The sequence below is a fragment of the Cyclopterus lumpus genome, chromosome 3 (assembly GCF_009769545.1).
Source record: "Cyclopterus lumpus isolate fCycLum1 chromosome 3, fCycLum1.pri, whole genome shotgun sequence".
In the NCBI taxonomy this organism is placed as follows: Eukaryota; Metazoa; Chordata; class Actinopteri; order Perciformes; family Cyclopteridae; genus Cyclopterus; species Cyclopterus lumpus.
Genome location: NC_046968.1, coordinates 7,493,805 through 7,513,407, shown reverse-complemented (window position 1 = coordinate 7,513,407; position 19,603 = coordinate 7,493,805). Strand labels below are relative to the sequence as shown.

General features: G+C 47.3%; 1 protein-coding gene across 7 annotated transcripts in view; it reads left to right on the top strand.

Annotated features, from left to right (window-relative positions):
- LOC117728760 (A-kinase anchor protein 13-like) overlaps positions 1 to 19,603 on the top strand; it is an 88,104-nt gene that overhangs the window by 13,935 nt on the left and 54,566 nt on the right. For all 7 annotated transcript variants that reach the window (XM_034529600.1, XM_034529599.1, XM_034529597.1 and 4 more), the window contains exons 3-8: positions 5,398 to 5,578; positions 8,486 to 8,649; positions 9,178 to 9,349; positions 14,693 to 14,876; positions 16,358 to 16,541; positions 16,811 to 18,824. In XM_034529600.1, the coding sequence (XP_034385491.1) occupies positions 5,398 to 5,578; positions 8,486 to 8,649; positions 9,178 to 9,349; positions 14,693 to 14,876; positions 16,358 to 16,541; positions 16,811 to 18,824 (2,899 nt within the window). The remainder of the gene's footprint in view (positions 1 to 5,397; positions 5,579 to 8,485; positions 8,650 to 9,177; positions 9,350 to 14,692; positions 14,877 to 16,357; positions 16,542 to 16,810; positions 18,825 to 19,603) is intronic.

The following is a 19,603-nucleotide window of genomic DNA, read 5'->3' as shown; positions in this document are numbered from 1 at the left end:
TGTTGCTCCGCCCATTCATGTGATTTTTCTTACCCACCAAACTCAAAAAAACAACTACGTTGTCAAAGCTACGCCAGCTTTAGTCACGGCTCAGATTTCTGGATTAAATAGCGACCCATCACGGTTTCCATCTGAGAATAGGTGCTGGCCTTCTTAAATAATGATTTTGAAAAAGACAAATTGAGGCTCGGTTTACTTGGACACGTGCCATTTGTCCAAATCAATCTGTGAGCAGGCAATTATAGCAAAGATATTGGCGCCAAAGGGGACGCGTGACCTCTTGATTGCTGGATGTTAAATGTTCTGATTACGCGTCCTGCTTTGTGGCTCCTCTTCCTGGTTGTCATCACAGGTTATCGCTGCCCCCTTAACGAGGAGTCAATCTTCTCATCCCTCTTCCCTTAAATTGTGAATAAAGCCCAAATATGCCTGATTTCCTCTTCAGTTAGATAGAACAAGCTTTTACATTTTTCTTTTCTGGAATAAACCAAGGCCTCCTTGTAGCACCCAATAAAGTAATAATGTCCTGAGAAAATGTAATCAAATTTGCGATTAACCTGATCCAAAATGTAACCCAATAATTTAATAACTCAACCAATAATGTCATAAAATGTCCTTGCTCAGGCGACTAATTAGTTTTTTTTCACAATTATATGACAGAGTCAATGTTGACTCGGATAAAGAAAGGAACATTTAATGAACGATTGAATCAACTGTGTTGCCTTCATTGCTCGCCGGAGTATCATCCACCATCTGATGGTGTGTAAACTAAACAATAGAGTAGTATGACCCACTGATTTTTATTTGCCTTTTTGTAATTTTATGTAGCTGTAAAGCACTTTGAATTGCCTTGTGTACGAATTGTGCTCTATAAATAAACTTGCCTTGCCTTGTTGCACAGTAGCCAATCAGCATGGGTATTGGTAATCATATTTCCCATTGATGAGGATTTAAGTTTAATGCATCTTTGCCCGGTTAAAATGAACCACTTGCCATCTGTTGTGAACCTCAAATTCCACGGAAAGCCTGGAGGTACATTTGTAAACATTGCTGGTGGGCGTGAAGTGTGTGTGTGTGTGTGTGTGTGTGTGCTCAGGAAATGAGACCGGTCAGAGATGTGTGTTTGCGTCTCTCCAGGCTAGAGTGGCTCGCACACATTAACCACCCAGACAACCTTATCTGTGATTTACACCCAGACCGGTCAGTGTAACCGGGCAGGCAGTCGGGCCTCATTAGACATCAGGCCTTAGGACATTTATCACAGCCGCTCGCAGTGAGAAAGCTCACAGGGGTTAAGTAGTCGGCCTTTAATTGAAGCTCTTAAAAAGGAAACACCATCCAGAAAGATTGAAAACGTCCTAAACAACCGCTAGTACAGAGGTCAAGACCTCAACATTACTTTGACCAACACATATTTTAATGAGGAAGTGATTGGCAAAGAAACTAGTAGAGGGTTAAATGATTTGTTGGTCAACGGAGGATGACTTGTGGAGGCTTAGAATTATTAACAGTGAGCACCATTTCAATCTTTTGGCGTTTGGTGGTGTTCTCCAGAGTGTCTTTGACAATTTGATGAGCATTATAGGGCCTCTAAACACGGGACTGTGGCAGCCGTGGTGCTGATGGGATCCTGTGTCTTCTCTGCTACCTGATGGTCTGTGGCTGCAGTGGAAGGGTTCTCCAGATGTCGGCCGCCTTTGTAAATCGGAGGATGCGTGTGAAGCTTGATTTGGTAAACGCTCTGGAAGTTTTATCATGCGTCAAGGGAACCATTTAATGGACGTCCGTCTCATGAAACCTGCCGACGAGCTCGTAAGGTTTTTCATCAATTGTCTCCTAAATTGTCCAGCAGCAGCGTCTTTTCCATGAAAACCATGCAGATTTTTCATTTTTAATCACGGCAGCTCTTTATGGATATGGATATTTATTTATATATATATGTGTGTTATTGTTATTATAACAGTTTCCATGCAACCGGACTGATTAAAAGCTAGAAAGGTATTGCATGCACAGTCATCAATGACCAGAGAGAATCTGAGGGGTGCCGTGGGACGCCTTCACAATTAGTTTGAGTGGAACAGAACTTCCACATTGTGCTGGCCATCGTCAGAACTGCAGCCAGGAGGGATGCACCTTAATTTAGACGGCATAATACCTTCTCATGAAGATGAATCATTAAAAGTAGTTTTGGTGAGGCCTACGAATCCGCTCATGCATCTTTAAGATGTGTGTGTGTGTGTGTGTGTGTGTGTGTGTGTGTGTGTGTGTGTGTGTGTGTGTGTGTGTGTGTGTGTGTGTGTGTGTGTGTGTGTGTGTGTGTGTGTGTGTGTGTGTGTGTGTGTGTGTGTGTGTGTGTGTGTGTGTGTGTGTGTGTGTGTGTGTGTGTGTGTGTGTGTGTGTGTGTGTGTGTGTGTGTGTGTGTGTGTGTGTGTGTGTGTGTGTGTGTGTGTGTGTGTGTGTGTGTGTGTGTGTGTGTGTGTGTGTGTGTGTGTGTGTGTGTGTGGAGCCTCCAGCTGTTCTTTTGATGTTGCTTAATAGTCGCCTGTTCCCCAGCTGAAGCGATGTGATTAGCAGGTCAATACCCCAGCAGGTCACTTCGTTAAGTACTTACTACCAGCAGAGTGCACAGTCACTCAGTGAGACATCCATTTGTGCACGTCACGCGGCTTTAAAGGCGCTGGCTTGCTCCTCTGATTTAAAGCCGGACACTCGAGAGAATTGTTGAGCATTTTCAATATTGTTATTGTGAGCCTTGTTTGTCAGTAGCTTGACTTTTCGTGTGTGTGTGTGTGTGTGTGTGGGGGGGGTTCTTTGTTTCGCTCTGTGCAGCTGTGCGTCCTGCAGACTGCGGCAGATGTTTCACATCTTTGTTTCTCCACCTCCGAGCCCCCCATCCTCCCTCCAAAAGGACTGACAATGATCTTATTCAGCTGATGCATTATTCCGACTCACGGCTCACTTTTTCCATTCAAATACGGTTGAATTCGGCAGATTGATTACAAGCAGTCGTAGCCGAGGAGGCAGGAGGTAAGAGCGCGAGAGAGTGAACATGTATAATGTATACGTGCTTTCATGACTTCGGTTGAAAAACAATCGGCAGCACGCAACGTTATTTACGAATGGGAGACTAAATATGCCGCGGCGGAGCCATCAAAAATGTACCTGCTAATGCGCCAGACGCAGCAGGTTGATTAAAGGGATTCACCACCGGCCTCGAGTGGTAGAAAAAAAACTAAAACTCAAACTATTTCTCCTTTTGCTTTTCTTTTATCTGTATAGCGAGAACGCTGGACTTCCTTTCGCATAATAACCGTAAACCGTTTCCATTCTTACAAACCCACCGAGGTGCCGCTCCGCTCGGGTAAAGGAGGAGTTTTTAATGGAGAGAGTGTCATGCCTGTTGGCTTCCGCCCTTCCACAACTCATTGATGCCAGTGCCCCCCTCCCCCACACTCTGCTTGTTAAAGCCGAGGCTCTCTCCATCCCTACTGCTGCAAGTCAATGTATTTAGTCCCAGCTCTACAAAGGTCACTGCACGCGGTTTCTCTTCCTGGGGCCTCTGGGCTACGTGACCAGAGGCCACCTCTTCTTCACATGTTTAACTCTCCTTGACACCGTTCGGCTGGTGAAAAGAGAAAGATTGCAACACTGGTCAGATTAAGTGGGACGAACTGTCTCATTGACCCTCCTTAGTGTCAACAAGCTGCAGTCCCCCAGTGGAAAAACAGCTCATTTTGAACAATATCTCTATTTTCTTTTCCCTCCTCCTCCTCCTCCTCCTTCGGTGAGTCCTCAGATGACATGACGTCGGCCCACAATAATCCAGCCACAACAAACCAATTGTCACTTTGGACAATTGGCTTGTTGTGGCAGACTGCATTTTGGACACACAATATTATCTAGTGGACACAGTACAGACGAGATACGTATAGTGTTGATTTTCAGTTGTGTTTTCGGACTCCCTGCAGTGGCTCTAAACCTGACAGGTCTCTTGTTTACAAAGATCAAGGTGACAGATTTACCACTCTAGATTCTTGCAGGCGACCATTGATTTTTACTGTGGCAGACGTTTTCATGGTATCGGTGTTGTTCTAAAAGGGATCCTAAATAAGCATTTTGTCTGCATGCAGAGATCAAATTAATGTTAAAAAACTGACATTTTTCCCCATACGGCTGACACCTCCTGGTCGATCGGTCGACATGCTCTCATCTGTCTGGCTGGTGTTTCTTAAATAAGAAAAGAATCCATTATTTTCAGAGCAGGGAATCTTGTGTGAGAGAGACAATGTGAGAGACACACACGCACACACACACACACACCCTCCGTGTCCGTCTTTTGTCTCAGGCCTGACAATCGTTCTACTATAATGCCTAAAGTTGGCATTTGAAGGCTTGGGATCGGTTGATAAACGCATTCTTGCCGGGATATAAAAAAGAAAAGAAACTCCCCCTCATTTCTACTTCATGGGCTTTGAGCGTGAACATACTGTATCAGAATTGGCATATTTCAATATATCTGCTCTGATATACAGCCTCCTAATTGTTTTGTTTGAAATATAACGGCAGGCACTTTCACAACCACTCATTTAATCTATCAAACGCACTAATTACATCCATTTCCTCCACTTTTTCCTGTGTTTTCGATGTCGCTAAGGCAAAAACAAACAATCGTCCAACCTCTATATATGCGTCTCCTTCTCGATCCTCATGCAGGTCACTCACCAGTTTGGGCCTTTTCCCCAAACTGGTGAGTGAACTGCTAGACTCAAAACCAGCTACTAAGTTGTCAGCGAACAAATCATTTTTTTTTAATACTCCCAGTGTGTAGTGGGGCTCTGGAACGACCTTGATTTATATGCCAAGGATGCACAAGAGTGAGAAAGCTGGACGAGTTGATAAACAGCGCTAATACAGAGGCTGTTAATCATGTCGCCTCCTCCATTTGTAAAACGGCTTCATCCTCCTCCTCCGTAGTCTGAACCCGATGACGCTCGCTCACCGAGTCGGCAGAAAGTCAAGCTGCTCCTCTGTGTCCCGTCGCCGCCCCGTCGCCTCCCTGTTTTGTTAATGATGTGTGGAGCAGCGCTTTAAATCAATACATCATTACCATATTTACTTTTGAGGCTTTTGTGTAATTGTCGGCAAAAAGAGTTTTTACACCATGGCCCTGATTTGGCACTGTTAGCTTCTTTCACATAGAGGTTCAATTTATCAGTACCGCATCAAGGCAAATCAATAGATTAAACAATAGTAATTAGGATTTTTTTCTTTTTCTTATGACGAAATTCATGCAGACTTACTTTGACTGCTCTCTAAATATTTGTTGTTGTTTTTCTTGTTCCTTCTTTTCTCTTCCATCATCCTCCCGTCTCCCTCTCTCTCTCCCCCTCTCTGCAGGGGCGCTGTGTAATCACGGTGCAGCTCGCCGACGAAGAGCTGGATGCGGCTGCGGAGGAGAAGGAGGAGGAGGAGGAGGAGGAGGGCGTCGACTTCTTCCTGCTGTTCGCTGGCAGCACACAGAGGCACCTGACCAGCACCCTCAGGAGCAGTCACGACACCTTGCAGGCGCTGTGTCCCGGTAAGCTGCCCCGGCCCACAATGCCTTGCAGGCGTCCCTGTTCCCCTCGGATTGAACCCGTGGGGGGAGGCAGCTCCGCCTCCAGTATTTGATGCGTGTTAAATCTATCGTCTGTGTAAACCGATAGCATGGGACCTTGTTGCAGATACCCTTTTAGATTATGTTGGTAAATAACAACAAACCTCCTGTATGGGTCTCATGTGCTAAAGCCCAAATTAACATGAAGGGCTGCTAAAGCACCTCAAAATGTCGCACAACATATATTATATTTAAGAAGGGGATGGTATTATTCTCCCCTCACATCACACACAGAAAGCATAGGGCAGTCAGGAGTAATTATAGCTGTGGAAGATAGTCAAGGTAATAAATGATTAATCATCCACCCCTGCTGTCCTGGTTTTTAAACTAATGCTGCGTGTTGGAGAGAGAGAGAAATCACCTCGTTTGACTTTTTCTAGCGCCTAGCTCATTTATCACTCCTCTTGGAGCTCATTCCATTTAATCCACTTGCAGAATTGAACGTATTTTGCAGAGCTGAAGTCAGCGATGGCTTCCTGTGAGGCGGGTGAGCAACGACAGGCAGCACGGGAATGAAGGGTCAAAGGTGGTACACAGAAAATGGGTTAATGGACATGGTTGGAAGCAGAATGTTGAGAGACAGAAGATATGCGCTCAATGGACAAATATGAAAGATAAGGGGCAAACTCTTGTTTTCTTTAAGTGTCGGCGTTCCAGAGAGGAAAAAAAGAAAGAAAAAGACGGCATTATCTTGTTAAGAGCTCGGCTGAATTTGAGCCATCTGAGGGGGGCAGGAGGAGGTGTTACTCTCTACCAGATTAGCGCCGCTTCACTGCTCCCTCCATCAGCTCCGAAGGACTTGTCCTGTGACCGAGCAGCAGCTAGTGGGATAGAATTCCCAAGTGGCCTGGGAAAATGGCTGCAGACGCACTGAATCGCTGCTTCGGCTCCAGAGCACTCCGTTTGAACGCCGTTTGAACCGTAATACTCAAGCGGCGCAATGTTTGTAGCAACACCAAGTAAACTAGAACAAAGCGCTCCGTCTGTCTGCTGCGACAGCTATCCGGCGCTGCTCTGCTCGTCTCCGATTTTCTTCATTTTCAGGCTGGTTTTGTGGATTTGGAGCTAGTAATGGTTACATGTTGTGTAATCGTGATACTTCTAAAACTTTACATTTTAAGAGACTTTTAAGAGGGTTTTCTTTTCCTTAATTTCATTGTCGTCTGTCTTGATTGCCTCGCGATGTGGTGGATCACTTTTAAACTGTGATCTATATGCGTTAGCTAATATCTTTATCTTAAGACCGTAACCTTTGACATCCTGGATATGATTTTTTTTTCAAAAAATTAGATAATATTTATTCACGGAGCTCAGCGCTTGTTACACATACATACGCCTGCAATTAGCTGGCAGAGGTGTCCAAACTGAAGCAGTTGTCAGTTGCGGCCGTGTAAGAGTAGCCTAATGAGTCAGCAGTCGGCAGTCAAATGCGGTATAAAATAGCATACAGTAATAAATGAGCACAAAAAATAATAAGCTGATTGGTCCAGCAGTATGCGAAATTAGCTGTGGATAGACAGACACGCACACACGCACACACACACACACACACACACACACACACACACACACACACACACACACACACAGCTGTTGTATATACACTCAGACCACAGAGGAAGTGTGTGTACAGCCAAACCGCACGTTTCTGACTGTGTGTGTGTGTGTGTGCATGCGTGTGCATGTAGGAATCATGTGTGTCCTAAGTTTCTGCCAGTGTAACAAGGTGCTGTGTTGGCTATATGGGTCCTAAATGGTGGTCCTAGATACTGAGAATGGATCATGGGGTTAGCTCATGCTCATTTGTCTTTAGAGAGAAGAATGACAAGGAAACCTGCATCCACTGCATATGACTTGGCATTTGGGGAGGAGAAGTGAATTGATGCAGAAGGCCATGTGCCGTGTAAATTAGAGGCAGGGATGTCAGCACCGCATGTAAGGCATCAATCAGAGCCTCTCAGTTGTGTTGTGACACCGTATGTTGACTAACTTTGTTAGTGTGACAGCTGAAAACATTTTCATTTAACTGATAACATGTTGTGTTGCTCATTTGTTGGTTGTTCGAGTGTAAATGTGGGACTGATGAATAGGTATCGGTGTGATAAACTGAAGCACATTTCATTAGGTAAATCATATTCAGATTTATTGGTAATAATTAGGGTATGAATATATGATCGAAGCCAGCGGTACAACTGTATTATAGCTGATTATTGTTAATGAGCGATTCTCATTAGACAATTTTGCAATGTCAAATGACAACAATTTGTATTGCTTATCTTTAGCCTTTAGCCTCTGACTGATAAACCTGGCTGAAATAGATTCACGCAAACAAGTTTTGTCTTTGAACCAAACATCTTAGACTCACTAAGTTTGTTGATTGAATCCTGTAAGATTTTGCTCTGCTAGCATGGTAGCTAGGATACTAGCTACTAGCTAGTCACAAATACGGTGATTACCCTAGTGTCTACTTTTGCTTCCCAATTGTTTTTTTTGTTTTTGTTTCAACGGGTCACAACTAATATTGCTGTTATACTTTCTGTGACTTAATGTGTTGCAGCCACAACTAGCTAAAGCTGTGGTCAAGCCAAAACTCCATGGGGTTTACTCCAGCCTCTGTAGCCGTTGTTGGCCATCGTTAGCCATCGTAAAGCAATGCCAGTTGATAACAACGCATTATGCATATACAAACACCGTAGCTACATGTGAACAGATAGATTGGACAATATTGTGTATATGTAAGACAGAAATGCTAATAAACAGCAACTTCCAACAGTTTTTTTTCTCCTCCTCACCCTGCCTTTCTTTTGCTTTCCTTGTGTTGCCTTGTAGCTCATGACTGTTGCGAGGTGGTTTCGGTCACCTTGTGTTCAGCCAGCCGAGGCGTCCCCGAGTCCCCCGAGAACCTAAAGCCCTGTCTGGGTCGCGTGGCTCCATTGGCCGAGCATCGATTCAGCTTTGTCCAGGATCTGGCTTTTGACATGGCCCAGTTTCTGGTGAGCATTTCCAAGTGAGCAGTAACATAACCACACAGACTGAGGCTTGTCGCTGGGCGAGAGGACAGTAGTTTCCATTGGCGACGAGTGATACAGCAATGTGGGCAGAGTGACGGTAAGACAAAAGACTGCCATGTTATTGTGTTTACTGTCAGGCAAGACAGTGCCTGACAGTGCTTGATGCCTCACAGTTCGAGACATTCAATTAATGAATTCCTTTCAGTGCAATTTATCATCCCATATAGAAGAATAATACAGAATCTGCTTTGCAAAAGGAGGAGGCCAAGATAATGTAACTGTGTTGCGCACTCAAAATGTCATTTGAATCTGTTTTTTGGCCCCCAAATTGAGCTCAGCGCTGATAAATGCACGTAGATGTGTCCTCCTGCATTTACATCTTACCTTTTAGGCACGAGGTTTAATGCTCTTATGCTGAGCGTCTTAAAGTGAGTGCTCCCAGTGGACTAAGCCTCCTCCGTAAAAAAACTAAACAATCGTGACTCATCGCTGTAATTGCCCTCCATGCAGGTGAGCACAGCGGGCCGGGCGGATGGCCTGGACGGGGCTCTGCTGCTGGACGAGTGTCAGATTCCCCTGCAGGAGTGCGAGCGCTTGGATGAGAGCCTGGCGCTGGCCCTCCACCACCTCGCGCTGCCTCCGGGATGGAGCCTACTGGGGAACAAGCTACCCAACAGCAATGGTGAGGCTGACGGGCTCCGGAAAACATGCCGTTTCCTCATAAACACAACATCAGACTGACAGACATCAGTGATGCACAAACATGCAGGCCAATTATAGCTGTACGGCACATAATGACACACCTGCTGTGACCCCTGTCGCATGTAATATATTTGACAGTGCTGACCCTGTCCCTATGAAACAAGACATTGGGACCTGGATTGTGTGTGTGTGTGTGTGTGTGTGTGTGTTTATTATAAGAAGTGCCTCCTGTTTAGCTTCTACCTTTTTATAGACTAATCTGGCAGCTGATTTATGTGACGTGCTCTCAAGCAAGTGGAACATTTCACTCTGACTTTAAGTCTGTCTGACCTCCACAGTTCAGGAAATAAAGAGAAGGCTAGCCAACCGAAACGCAGCAGGAATTACCTGCAAGTTTTATGATTTAAATTCTCAAACTCCACGATTTCCCGTGTCAAAATCTGAAGAAATGCATCTTTCGATAGCTAACGCTAGCTAGCGTAGCACCAAGTTGGCAAGCGATGCTCTGGGAGGGGCCTCACCATTGGGCCCGTGTGCACAGGCTGCTCAGTTTCTGGTGGTTCCTGGTTGGTGCTCTGTCTGCAGGCTTCTTTAAACGCAGTGGAAACATCAAGATTTGTTGAAGATTTTTGAAAGAAATATTGATTTCATGGAGCAGTCTTAGTTTGTTGTTGAAGCAGCTGATAACAACCTAGCCCAGGAACCTGTCGAGCCGTCTGCTTAGACTGGATTTTATAGATTCTTTTCCTTTTTTATGACATTTGATGACTGTTCAACATGAACAGATGTCTTGGCAAAGGCGATTTAAGATGAAACATTTTACACACGTTATAATGTTATAAGCAGGTTTACAAGTACGGTTTGAGATTCTAGAGACTTCTTCCACTCTAAGAAAATATAGTATTTTGAATGACCGGTCATTAACCGATAGAGACGATTGCACTGCTGTCGCTAGGTATCAAAATCATAGCGCCTGTGAAGCTGCAACCAGCATATCCTGGTCTTTTTTTTAACCTGATAAATGAGTGATACATATTCTCTTGTAATCTTTTACTAAGCACCGCTTGACACTATAACGGAGGGCAAACGCATCTCTCTTCAATCCCAAATAGACAGCTGGCGTGTGTCAACGTGGTGCTGGTTGGCAGCTTATATTAACAGACATGGACATGAACGCACGTCTCCACATGGGCAGTGATCTGACTCCGGTGTCGGTGTGATCAAACGGAGCATCTCTGTGAAACGGCTATGTCGGCGCAAACAAACGCACATTTTATATTAACATCAAAGTGGCAATTTTCTCCAGCCATCGACTCCGACGACTTCGGTCGGTTAAAGGAAGCCAGACGAGCTGATGACCCTGCGATGTAATTGCTTTCTGTGAAGCAACATGAACAATACTTTTTGGGGAGTAGTTTTAGCGCCGCCTCTGCCTCAGGCTATTTAATCTTGAACTAGCATATTAGATCGAAACCAGCAGAACCAGCAGGGTCTCTGACGAAAATAGACGACGACTCGGGAAGTGTGTCGCGGAGATTGAAAGCCTGCACACTCGATACAAATTATTTGTTCTGTTTGGGGCCGGAAAAAGAAAAAGTCATCGAATCTTCGGCAGTGCCCTGCCTACCGGTTTGGTAAGATCTGCTTGTTACTGTTGTGAGAAGCCTCAAAGCCTTTTAGAGACACACACACACGCACGCACGCACACACACACACACACACACACACACACACACACACACACACACACACACACACACACACACACACACACACACACACACACACACACACGCACACACACACGCACCCACGCACGCACACACACTGGGGCTCCTTTGCATTTAAGTCAGTTGTCAAGTTGTTGATGTGGAAGGCGGCTGGCTGCCTGCTGCGGGTGAGTGATGTGCGCTCTAATGGGCTCCGCTTCGCAATGTGTCACCGCTTCAACAGGAGACGCTCGGCCGCGGTAAACTGCCGTTAGTGGTAAGAGGAGTCCAACTCTGCTCCCCATTTATCCGACCCGTCAGCTGATGGATAGCAGCGGACTACAGGTGGAGGTGGCGGTGGTTAATCTCCGTCATCCTTCACGCCGTGGACACGCGGCAGTCACGGCTCTTGTCGTAGCCAGCTGTTTATTGTTCTCTGGGGAGGCATCACTTTACCAGGAAAGAACCGTAGATGTTCAACATTCAGTGTCAAATCATCTGCACCCTATGGTTTGTCATCTTAATTATTATGTAGTGGATTCAGTTTTTAAAGGAGCAGTTCACCTCAAAAATCCGAAATCCTGATCTTTCCTCTCGCTTGTCGTGCTATCTTTCTATCCAGATTGTTTTGGTGTAAGTTGCTTAGTTTTAGAGATATCAACCTGAGAGATGTCTGGCCTCTCTCCCGTGTAATATGGGACTAAATGGCACTCTGCTTGTGGTGCTCGAAGCATACACATACAAACTAGAACATTTTGCAATTTCGATGGTGTGGCAGCTACTGCCGTAAGACGTTGCAAAATATATATATACGCCAACATTACCAGTAGTAAGATTATTGAGGTTATTGAGGTACCATTTCTGTATTTGTGATGGACTTGAGAGCTGCTATTGCTTCATAGACACAGGTCACTGGTTGCCATGGTGATTGGGGCAAATGAGATCTTAAGACTGGGAGTGGATCTTCTACAAAACCATCTGTTAAACCCTGGCTTACAAGGCAAAAACACATGATCAAATCGACAAAATATTCAATCAACAGAGAGGAACACGTTGATATCCTTGTTATGTTTGTGTAGTTTAAAATGTGACCGTGAGCGTCTCAAGACTGTTGCTCCTCTCATCTCTGTATTTAAAGTGACACACACACACACACACACACACACACACACACACGTGACGCACGCACACACAAACAGTCTTTTTTCCGCTCTTCACGCCGAAAGCTTTTCGGCTCTGCATTTTTCGCGTTTCTTGGGCAAACGCCCAATCGAATCTCTTAAATAAGTCACAGCACACGATTCCCGATCAGACTGCACATTTTGATGTATTTTGACGCATGTGCGTTACGGTCCAGAGTTACGGTCCAAAGTTTTTTGCGGGACTATGATTATTAAGCCCGCAGGAGAACAACCAGTGTGCTTGCTGCTCAAGGCAACAAGCAATGCGTCCTTCCAGAAGTCATGACCCGGTTACTCAAGATAACCCACAGACCTTTTTGTGAGCAGTTTCATGTGAGAACTATAAGATACTTTGTATCTTAGTTCCTAACCGTGTCATGAAATGTCTCTTTTCAATTTGATTGGTGGTTCGGTGACTTTTTCTGCATGTCTCTCTTTACATCATTCATCAATTCCGACTACAGCCACGCAGTGCTTTGTGCTGAATGTTAATATCACGGTGCACTTCGACCTGATGATGGTGCTCAATGATTAGTGAGGTCCTCCACCGAATTATTAAATGGCAATCGTGACAATATTTCTGGAGACATTTCAGTCTGCACCCACTGGCAGTCTGACGTTGCCATTCCTAGAGCCACTTTAGGCTTGTCGGGGGTTCCTGCACTGCAGCAAGTAGCTGTACCTGGATGTAAATCCCAGCCGACATTTTTTTTTTTAGTGCTAAAACATATTTGGGGATGTTTATGGCAGCCGACAGTTTTGAAGAACCGCCTCGCCGCACAACCCCAACACCAAAGCATTTCCCACTGCCGTTCGGCACATCACATTCCAGCTCGGCCAAGTGGAGCGTAGTGTTTGACCCATTTGCTGGAGATCCATCAAATGGGCTGGTTCAGACTGTTAAATGGAGTGAAACCTCTCATCAGCAGACACAGCCGGCATTGTACGTGTTCCCGTAATGGTGCTGATAACGGAACGGAGTTTTCTTTTTCAAATGTTTAACTTTTCTTTCTACTTATTTCATCTTACAGTTAAAATATATGCAAGGCACAGTTCTGAAGTCGTAGAAGAAATCAGAGAGAAGTTGAATTATAGAACTGCTTGTCATGAATTGTCCCCGTTGGCTCGTCTAAATATCAGGCTTTTAGTGTGTAGACTCTGGAGGAAGAAAATCCTCAGTGCAATGCAGTGACAAATGAAAGATAAAGAGCAGAACGCCATCTCTCTCATAACGGAGAAGAAATCTGGACTGGGCAACGGTTTTATCTCTCTCATTCCTGCACTTTCCGCCGTTATAAATAACCACGGACCAGCTGCGTTCTGTTTGCAGTGTACTGACTCTGCAATACAAGACATCTGGGCACTGAGGTGGAGGTTTTTCGCACCCTCCAACATAAACAGTTGTCTGACGTACCCGTTTTAACGTGTGAAGGTTTTTCTATTTCTCACCGATGATCTCCGTGTTCCACACTGTAAAATCCCCCTTTATTGAACTCTAGGACTCTCTTTCCCTTACTCTTTTAAACAAGCGTGCCCCCCTTTTCATCTGAGGATGCACTTTCATAAATTCACAATACATTTGCAAGTGGGTCAGGCAGTAAGATATTTTCACCAGAAAGGATTGGGCAACTCCTGTAGACCCAGAAACGGTTTAATACTCTCTCACAGTAAACGTAGAGAGAGATTTAATTACACAGATTAAATTTGAGATGGTTCCTGTCTGAGTTCCTGTTGCCTTGGCAGAAAGGTGTGTGTGCGTGCGTGCGTGCGTGTGTGTGCGTGCGTGCGTGTGTGTGCGTGCGTGCGCGTGTGTGTGTGTGTGTATGTGTGCGTGTGCGTGGAAAGGGAAAAGGGTCTCCAGTGTTTGATGGCGTTAATAAGAATTCAGTTGATACATGGGCCCAATAATGGACTCTAATTAAAAATGGGAGCGTGATATGCACTTAGTGTTGCTCACCTCTGCTGACATGAACTGGGCTGTTTTAGTCACATGCATAATTGTTGTTTTGGCCGCTGTGATCAATTCATTATTGCGTATTAGATGCCGCGTCGGAGGCCTTTCCCGCACAGCGCTTTATTACGGAAGCACAAAAGAGCAAAGGTCAATTGGTGCGTTGGCTTTAATCCAGAAATTGCAGTATCCAAATATGTGCGTTGGTCCACCGTTTGAAATGGTGGGGCGAGGGGGGGCGAGGGGGGCTGTGCTTTCATCCTTCCGTAAACATGTAACGGTCTGTTTGCTGGGTCACCATGGACCCTGTACTGGTTTAAATTAGGCAACGACGGGGTGCGGCGAGTGATGGCATGCCAGCGACTGCGCCACAAATTGTCCGCCTGCACTGCCGCCGCCCCTCCTCCGTTTCCTCCTCCTCTGTTTGCTTGTTTGATTGCCTCCGAACGTTTCTATTGATTTGCTGCATTTCTCGCCCTCAGGCCCGAATCCTCAGGAGACCCTGCTGCACTTCTCAGCGCGTCGAGGCCTCCTCCGGGTGACGCGCTTCTTGCTGCAGCAGGCCGGAGCCGGGGAGGCGCTGCGATTGGCCAACCGGCAGGGCCACACCCCCTCCGCCGTCGCGGCCCTGCGAGGACACGAACGCCTGCACGAGCTCCTCACGCAGTAAGCGCTCTTTGTTCACTGGCAGTCGAGGGCCAAAAGTAAATGGTGCTTTCCAGTGTAAGCATTCAAAAACAATAAAAGTAGAGGAGCAAAGTCTATAAAAGAGAACACTGTGATAAGAGATCTCCATCTCCCTGTACAAACAGTCTCATGTTAATATATCACAGGGCAGATGGCGATGTTCCTCCAGGCCCTATGGGGCAACCCTTGTTTGTATGTTGTGTCACAGAGAGAGAAAAAAAAAAAGGAAGTATCCACAACGCCCACTGGAGCCCAGCTTTCACTCTCTCAGCTGCAGCCAGATAGTTAAGGGCAAACAGAAAAGGTGTTGGGCTGCCAGTATATTGTTCCAGGAGAATACAGAGGGATTGGAAAGTATTTTGTCCGTCCCCGCACTTAAGAAAGTCTGTTGACTAATCGATTAGTTGCTTATTAATCAACAGATCTGTAAAGATCCTCCAAAAGCACCACTTCAAGAAAGAAATCTTTGTCGACTAAGACTAAATCGAGGCGGCAGCCCTAGAAGCGGTTCTGCAACACAAAAGCATTGCTTGTAGTACCCCTCCACAGCATCGCACTATACTTTAATCCACACACACTGCAGTGTTGTCTAGTTTAGTGGCGAGAGGATGTGTGCGTTCTGTTTGCAGTTGCCGGGTGTTATCCCGAATCATGCCTTTTTGTGAGGTCAGATTCCTCTCATCCCTTTCTAGCGTCACATTAAACTGAGGGAGAAAAAATGGACGGAGACATGGCTGTGTAAATGGATCTCCTTTTTTTTAATTTTTATAAACTGTCTTTTAAAGCACTTTGCTTATCTGCTGCAAAATAGTTTTCACTTAACTCAAAATGAGGACGCCACAAGCTGAAAGACGTCTCCCACTTAGCCAGCTGTGCACATTGTGCCGGGCGGGCATTTGCGGTGCGCTGCTCCCTCTTTATGTGTCGGTAATTACATTTCCACTCACGAGGAGTGAAGTCACCGGCAGCCCGGCTGGTGACCTCAGCCGCCGGGGCCTCGCAGCTACAGCAATCCACCCAGGATTACGCAAACGGATCTGCCTGACTGGGAGGTGTCTCCCCTTTTACAGCACCGTCTTTATGAACACAAAAAAAACCACTTCACATTTTTTCACCATCAAACATTCGGAGCAAATGCAGCAAGGGGGAGTGGAGTTCTCGGAAAGCTCATGGAGGAGGAGTGGTCTTCACGTTGGTTATTGCACGGCGTATTTTGCTACAGGGAAGGGAAGTAACAGTTTTGATTGACTGGCCTCAGAGTCTGGACTTTTTGTAACTGGTTTCAGTTTCTATAGGATGGTTAGAGTAGACAAACGCAACAACCACAGCTTTTTTGACGGATGGGCTTTACCGTTCTGGAGATAATTAAAAAAAAAGAGGCTGGCGGCAATGTCTGTGGATTCTCCTAAGAGAGCGGGGAGGTTGACATCGCTCGGGTTGACCTAAGTGTTTATCTGCAGGGCCGAGACGGACAACAGGACTGAGACTGTCCAGCTGGTGTCCACGGACGCCCGGGTCGCCTGCCACCTCCCCAGGCTGAACACGCACACTCTGACGCTGAGCAACCGCCCCGGCCACGACCCCCCGACCCTCCGGAGGAGCGTGGAGCAGCTGCTGCACTTGATACGCCGTCTCCATGCCGAGGTGAGTCGCGCTGCCCTTTTCAGCGTGCTATCTGTACTGGCGTTGGCTTCATCCAGGAGCGCTTCTGGGCTGCTGAACATTGTTTGTCTTTTCATTCTGCCCTCGTTTTTTTCTAACCTTCAAGCTTCAAGTTTGTATAACCGGTGGAACACCTTGTGCAATCACAAAGTTGGCGGTTGATAAGAAACTAGAGAGCAGCAGTTCTGTTGGTTTCTCTGACGCTAAAGTTTATCGTCGTCTTCTCTTTTTTTTTCTTCTATAATCCGCAGGGAGTTCCTGCACTGGAGCTGAAGTTTGAGTCCCTGCACACGGCTGCCGAGTGTTGTGATGGCGCAGAAACGGAGCTAACCTGTGTGGGGCGACTACAGCGGCCTGCCGCGGCCTCCGAGTGCCTGGATACAACAAGAGGAGGGAGCTGGGTGGAGAACTGCTCCGTGGAAAGCCGCGGTGGTGTTGATTGTGGACATGGTGGGACTGGGAAGGCGGAGAGGGACTGGAGTTTGTCTGTGAGTGCTCCAACGTCAGAAGAGCCTCGGGAGCATGGCCTCGGCCCCCCAGTGGAATGGGTGTGTCTCGGCTCAAACACTGGGAGAGATTGCTGCCAGACGGAGCAGCCCGTCTTTTCCCCGCGGAGTTTGAGTCCGTGTGACAGGAGTGAAGGAGCGCAGAGCGGGGAAGAAGGGCCGAGCCTCACTGTGGGAATCCCACCGCCGGCCAGCAGAGATAAGCGGGCAGAGGAAACTGATAGAGGAGAGGCCGTGATCTGGGAAGGACAGGAGGCCAAGAAGGGAGAGGACAGATCAGAGCAGGAAGCAGAGGACTGCACAGCTACAAGGAGGGAGGAGGCGACCGATCTAATAAAGCACTGCGAAGACACAAAGGCGTCGGTCATGGGTCAGTCGCCGTCATCAGAGGGCTCAGGGGTATCCGACACCTCTGATTCTGAAATGAAGGAGTGCTCTCAGGAAGAAGGGACTGGTGGGAGACTTAGCCCGGAGCCCTGCGACGGACTCTTTTTCCAGGAGGAGAAGGCGGTGAGTGAGGGGTTAACAGAACCTGTGTCACACCCAGGGGGCCTCCCCGACCCACCGCCGATAGCGCACGGTGATGTCATTGGGGGGCCTGAATCCGCTGTTCCAAGTCTCCTGATAGAAGGCCTCCACGAGGGGGAACCTCCGCCAGACATAAACAGCCTGGAACAAAACCAGGAAACAGCTGGCGGGGATTACGCCACAGATCAGCCGTGGGGCTCGGCTCCAGAAACTGGGAACGGTACGAGAACAGTGAGCGGTGAAGAGCTCGACGGTGAAGAGCTCGATGGTGAAGAGCTCGATGGTGAAGACGCAGCTGAACCTGGACCCGGATACAGTATCGAAAGCACCTGTTTGCCCATGGAGGAACCGGACGTTACAGCTGATAACCGGACTGCTGTTAACTGCACGGAAGATCAATCACCCGGGATGACAACCAGCTCCGGCAGTAGACTCGCCGATCACGACCCGGGGACGACCCAAGGCGTCTCCAGCGACGACGACGGCAGTTTCCGCTCAGTCGGAAGCTCCACGACAGAAATATTCCACCCCACTCTGGACAGCGCTCTTATGGAGGACGAGGACGCGCTTCAAACCGCGATGGCAGATCTCTCATCAGCAAGATTCACGATGGAGGAACCAAACGATTTGAACCCGAGGCAAAGCGACGAATGTGCACCGACCGTGGACGCAGGGCTTTCCCCGCCCGGTGCACCGACAGTGACAGGCCAGGCTGGCATTGAGCCTGAATCACAGCCGTCTCCGAGCATCAACACAATGGAGGCTTTGAATGAGGATCTGTCGCTAGGTCCGGCGTTGTCGGAGAGCGGGGACGCCAGCGACTCTGAGTCGAGCACAGGCACTGAGCGGTCGGCATCGGAGGTCGCCAGTGGGGTTTTGTTTGAACCCGGTCCGCCTGTTGCAGGAGGAAGTGAAGCGATTCGCCGTCAGTCAAAAGAGACATGTGACGAATCTGCACTGGCCTCGGCTGAAACAAGCGTTGCCGCGCAGCCCGAGCAGGATAATTCCAAGATGACAGCGGAGGAGAGGTCACCCAATGAGGATCAGGCCACGGAAGGAGCGCCACCTTCTCCGCGCGCTGAGAACGAAGTGACCGAAAACCTGAAGACTCCCGACACGGTGGACGCGGTGGATGCGGTGGACGCGGTGGATGCGGTGGACGGAGCATTGCAAGGCCACAGCGGTGCAGACCGAAGTGGGCAAACACTGATTTACTTCAGTCACAATTCAGGTTTGTTCTAGCTGCACCCACTTGCATTCACCACGGGTCCATTATGTTTGTCAAAGTCTTAGTATTCCTAAACAAATATGCTTAATCAAATCCAGTCGTCCTCTGGTGATTAATGGCGATAGCTCTGCGAAGCTAAATGCAATGTAGTTCGCCATAATGGAGCTTTTCCTTTGACGTCCTGTTGTGATATATTGCTGTTGTGAACACATGCCAGGATTTAGCTGAGCAATACTTTTTAAAACCCTTTCCCCCTGAAATGCGACTTCAGCACAACAATGTCAGGATGAATTGTGACATGTTACGTGACAGGAAGACGGTTTATGTCTTTGATACCTCAGGCATGTTCCTTTTTTATATTCATATGTTCCCTGTTAGTTCTCATCTCATGCACACAGCCACGCAGCGTTCTGGCTGCGCTCATGAGATGAGAACACACTACACTGCATGTGCGTAAACAGTCACATTGCCGGGGCATGTGACTGAGTCTCAGAGTCAGGAGGCCGGCTTCTCTTTTAAAACAAACATACGAGAGCCAGCTGATGAGTGTGAGTGTGTGTGTGTGTGTGTGTGTGTGTGTGTGTGGAGCAGGAAGTGAGGCCGGCAAGAGTCTCTCTCTCTCTTCTCTAAGTAAACTTCCAGCACTCCTCTGTCGTCAATTTTCACTCGGCAGGAATAATTGTGCCGGAGTCCAGTGAAGTCCAATAAAGAGGGGTCAAGGCCAAGGTTTATGCCGTGCGTCGCTCAGAGACCGGGGGTGTCGTCATGAAGGGGATATGTTT